The 4841-nt window shown below is 31.4% G+C and overlaps 1 protein-coding gene across 3 annotated transcripts; it reads left to right on the top strand.

The window, feature by feature from the left end:
- Window positions 1-1073: 1073 nt before the first annotated feature.
- On the top strand, window positions 1074-3945 carry LOC116343419. Of its 3 annotated transcripts, XM_031771464.1 has the most exons (6): window positions 1075-1253; window positions 1343-1533; window positions 1613-1767; window positions 1853-2369; window positions 2444-2737; window positions 2810-3944. In XM_031771464.1, exons 3-6 carry the CDS (start codon window positions 1624-1626, stop codon window positions 3058-3060), a joined length of 1206 nt encoding a protein of 401 aa, XP_031627324.1. In that variant the 5' UTR covers window positions 1075-1253; window positions 1343-1533; window positions 1613-1623; the 3' UTR covers window positions 3061-3944. The 3 variants fall into 3 exon arrangements, with proteins under 3 accessions (XP_031627332.1, XP_031627324.1, XP_031627314.1); XM_031771472.1 differs by lacking the exon at window positions 1343-1533 and having other exon boundaries at window positions 1074-1253; window positions 2810-3945; XM_031771454.1 differs by lacking the exon at window positions 1075-1253 and having other exon boundaries at window positions 1267-1533.
- Window positions 3946-4841: the final 896 nt, after the last annotated feature.

Here is a 4841-nt window from a genome sequence, read left to right on the forward strand (position 1 = left end):
TTTTTTGTTCTTAACTTTATTCTTTTGTTTTAAATAGCGTAGTCTGGGCCCATAACCCTGTTGGATAATAAAACAACTGAATAGTTTGAACTCTATTGAAAGAATGAAATATATTTTTTATTTTTTAAATGACAATAGTATTTCATAGAATACTAGTTTGCAAATACTGAATCATACTTATTTGCAACAATATTACTATCGCTCAACGCAGTGTTGGTGGTAATACTGTACAGCGCTGTCACAGCAAAGCAAATATATACAATACATACAAAAATCACCATGCCGCACATTGTAATGGTGGTAATTTAGTAAATTACTACCAGAGTTCACAAATATTACAACTGACGTCTTCTGTGAGTACTTATTATTATACTTATTACACTAATAAGATGACATCTTATTACCAGTTATTAGAAGTTATTAGTAATAAGTAATAACTATCTTACTAGTCTGATGTTATAAGTCCCAACTGTAACCACATGTATTCATTTGAAGAGTGCTTGAAATTTAGTATAAAAAATGATTTTGGCGTGAATTGTATGAATATAAGTGACCATGCGACTGCAGTTCCTCCATTTGTTTTTGAATACTTTCTTTGACTAAAAAATACACACAAATACGCATTTAATATAATAAATTAGCTTCCAACCGAAAAAATCATCCAAAATGTTTGCATTTTTTTTTCTTCGATTTAATTGTCCAGTTTTCGAATTATTCGTTAAATTTTCTGAATGTCTTTTTTATTTCTTTCTGCCACAGAAATCATGTTAATACTCGAATCCTTTTAAATGTGTACGCCCTCGATAGGGATCTTTTACGCATATTTTTTTTTTTTTGTAATACTCATATTGTATGCAGCATACCGAACATACGTAAGTCTGATAATCGAACAGTGGAAACATAAGGAATATATCATTTGTCGACAAGCATACCGCATAGCACTGAAAGAGATAGTATTAGTGACCCGCATAAACTATTCACTAGCTAGCATGCGGTTAAATCGCTATCTGTCTCATTTTTTACAATGCGGTTTTGTATCGCACTATTCTTTTGTGCATTCATTTCGCTGTCGATGTGTGTGTGTGTGCTTGTGTGTCTGTAACAAAAAAAAATCATATCGAATGCAATGGAAATGGCTTCACTTGCTCAATACATTGATTAGTTGAAACACGTGAGCTTGGAATGCAATATATCACAGGCATAGTAGTGGTGGTGCATAGCCGATTCTTATTTAACACGATCAGTTTGTCTGTGTAAGTGTGTGTATGCGATACAAACAGCGTGACATACAAAAATTGTTTTGAATTTAACGTCGATTCTCTTGTTTATTGAATGTTGTCAGGAAAAAGTGATTGACCAAAAAAAGAAAACCGAACGATTTTGTATTCAAAGGAATATTTTTCAATTGTTATTGTCTGTTTTGATGGGTGCGCATAGCTATCAAATCGATTTCAAAGCATTTACCTTTTGATAGATTTATTTGTGAACGAAACGAAAAAAAAACGTACTGCTCATCGATTGCACTTAGTCAAGGTTCAATGGAACATTTTATAATCAATCTGCAGTGCATTGTTTTACGTATATTGGATTAACATAACATTTTCGTTTTTAGTTCTTATCGGCATGGATTCGTTTGCACAACAAATGCTTAGTGAAATTGACCGTCGCTGTAAAGCGTATAAATTTTCAACAACTTCAATAAGCCTTCATTACGAATGCAATGCGATTGAAAGTGAAAATGAAATCGATCACGAAGAAGGGGTCGAAGTGAGTTTCATCACATTTCATTACTTTGTTCTAGATTTTTTTGCTTTGTAATTACTGTGGATTTATGATGTTTTTTTTTTTTTAGTTGGACGATGTTGTGTCAAATAGTAGCACAGAACCGGTATCAATAACAGCAAATTTAGATGAAGACGAAGTGGAAAAACCAATAAATTTTGAAACGATTTACGCAAATAGCAACATTATAAAACGTGAACCGCATAACATTTGTACCGTGAAAAATACGGCTGTACCAGTGGGCCGTAAGCCAGCATTACCACCAAAGCCGCAAAAAAATTTCGAATTAAATATTACAAAATCTAAAGGATTTGTACAAAATGCATGCGCTGCAATATTCGATCGCAAATCACCGCCCAACAAAAAAGATCCGGCCGAAATGTCACTCAAAGAACGCTTGGCATTGTTTGAAAAGAACAAAGGCATTGTGTGTTTACCGAAAGCAACGCCCGGCCTGTCAATATCAACGAAAAAAAATGGAACACGGAATAAAAGCGATCAAACTATTGTCACAGCACCACTCATCACACACACATCGATTGACACGTTAAATGAGGACAATTCATTTGTTTCAAGGAAATCCGATTGTATGTATATTTTTGATTTTTTTTTTTACATTCCATTTTCATTACTTATATAATATTTTACGGTGTGAGAATAGATGCTGATGGTATAAATGGCATATCTTCAATAGCAAATGGACAAAACAATGATTCGGATAAAACAGAGCGTATCGATGCTGAAAGTAATTTAAGACCAAAACCAATACCAAATATTGTGAATCAGGTGGAGAATGTCAAAGTCATAATTCAAGAAAGAAGAAGAAATTCATCACCAAAATCACCGCCGCCACCGCCACCAACCAAACATAGTAAGCATGAACATTTTGAAGCGTGCACAATCGAAAAAGACGAACCGCTTCCTGAATGCTCTCTGGCAACTAAACGAAAAAGTGGTAAATTTGAATGAGATGAATTCACTTTAAACATGCCCTACATTTATATTATAATTTTTTTTGTTCATTTAGTTGATCTTATGACGGTCAATCGCATTCAAAATATGTCAATGACAGCATCATTATATGGTGATCTAACTCCGATTGTTATTGCACCGACGAAAATGAAACCAGACGAAACCATTGGACTAAATGAGTTACATCATCATCAAAGTGAACCGAATGAACAATTGCTCGACAATTTCAATCCGTATCAACAAAAAGATGAAGACAGGTGGGAGAAATTTATCGAATGTTTGTTATTTTTTTGCTGCGTTGGATGAACGTTTGTATGGCTATATCACTTTATGTATTTGTCCATTCTTGAGGTATACCTTTTTTCTTTATCTATTCTATCATTTTCAATACATTTTTTGTACATACTTTGTTTAAGTGAGAATTTAGTGGAATTGCAATCGATTAGCGGAAATCAAAAACGTTTTTTTTTGTTCTGGACTTTCGATTAATATTCATATCTATAGGACCTTTCTCGCACGGGTTGTTTTTTTATAATAGTTGTGATGGACGATAATCAAATGAGTTTACAGAAACCGTCAGAAGATTTTCGCATTCATTTGAATCGAATGAATATTACAGTGCCCAATAAATAAATTAATTTTTTTCTCTCGGAATTTGATAGTTTTTATAAGCAAACGATTGATAATATAATGACATCACAAAATTTGAAAAATTATTATATAATCACAGACTATTCATAACGATATTCACCATGACTTAAAGAGATAACATTTCTTTTTATTTCCAAATTGTTGAGTAAAATCATATTTATCCGAAATTTTGAGCAAAAATGTTGTATAAAAAATAAATAGGTCAACACATTCAATTATTCAAGCGAACCATACAGATAATGTATGTCAATTTCGAATGTTTCTTTAAAATATGCCAATCGTCAACGTTTTTATCATAATCGATTGATCTCAGTTTGACCAAAATTCTGGCACTATCGTAATGTAATCGATAAATACCTTGGAGATATTACGAAAAGATTTTTCCTCATATTTAAAGCAGTTTTCTCGTATCCGGTTTTTTATGTACTTATATACACCTGATAATTATTAGTTGATGTAAGGGATGTTTCTTTCTTCTTCAATTTTGGACAAATGTATAGATTTACCAGGATATTTTCAATTTCATATGAATTCGTGATTTTTTTCATTATAATTAGCGTTCGGTAATAACTTCAAAAGGTTTCATTTTGTTAGTTTATTAATATGACAAAATAGTTTAATTGTACTTTACTGGTTTTTTGTTCTAGCATTAACAATGTACATAAATAAAATGTCTAGATATCTAAAAGTCATTCTCAATCTATCTGTATCTTTCTTTTTATTTTTTTATTTTTTTTTATATTAATAAATCTGTGTTTTTAGTTTAACTGCTTTGTGAACGAAATCGATGTAATCGCAGTATTATTTGTTAAATTGGTTGGATAAATTTCGACAATTTCAATTGATGTCTATTGATTAAATCTATGTTCTATTATAGAATTCGAATGTGCTTCTTAACGTCTTCTAAGCATCTGATAAATCAAAATATCTGTGTCTATTCTATACTTCCATAACTTTTTTCAAGATTGTTTTTTTATATCATTTCGTAAAAAATTTCTTGAAGTATCACAAGAATCGATGGTTAGGATTAGAAAAATCTTTCTTTGATTCGAATGTGTCAGTAGTTCAAAAGTATTTTAAAGAAAATGCTAGCTTGCCGGTTTTTTTTTCTTCAATTTATTGTAATTTGTTCGATAAATTGGAATTTTTGGTCCGAATTAAGGAAAGATTATGTTTGTTCAGTTTTATGAACAGCAATAAGCCAAAATCATATGAATTCTCTTTGAAAAATATTAAAACGTTCTCCCGTTTATAATACATATATATTGTGGCGGTTTAGTGTTTTCCAGAGAGAGAGAGAGAGTGTGTCCATCTCTTTTATTTATGCAATATTTTTATTTCAGAAGAATAATTATGAAACATCGCAAAAAAGGATGTAAATATTTTCGAGTCGTTGGGTATGTTGTTGTTGTAAATCATAGTCTTCATGAAGAATA

This window comes from Contarinia nasturtii, unplaced genomic scaffold (genome assembly GCF_009176525.2).
Source record: "Contarinia nasturtii isolate CC-2019 unplaced genomic scaffold, AAFC_CNas_1.1 Cnas_scaffold_129, whole genome shotgun sequence".
Taxonomy (NCBI): domain Eukaryota; kingdom Metazoa; phylum Arthropoda; class Insecta; order Diptera; family Cecidomyiidae; genus Contarinia; species Contarinia nasturtii.

Excerpts from the sequence above, each read along its gene's own strand:
- LOC116343419 (XM_031771472.1), top strand. The coding sequence starts at position 1,624 with ATGGATTCGTTTGCACAACAAATGCTTAGTGAAATTGACCGTCGCTGT. Across the intron at positions 1,768-1,852 it reads ATCACGAAGAAGGGGTCGAA|TTGGACGATGTTGTGTCAAA; the intron begins GTGAGTTTCATC and ends TTTTTTTTTTAG. Across the intron at positions 2,370-2,443 it reads TGTTTCAAGGAAATCCGATT|ATGCTGATGGTATAAATGGC; the intron begins GTATGTATATTT and ends GTGTGAGAATAG.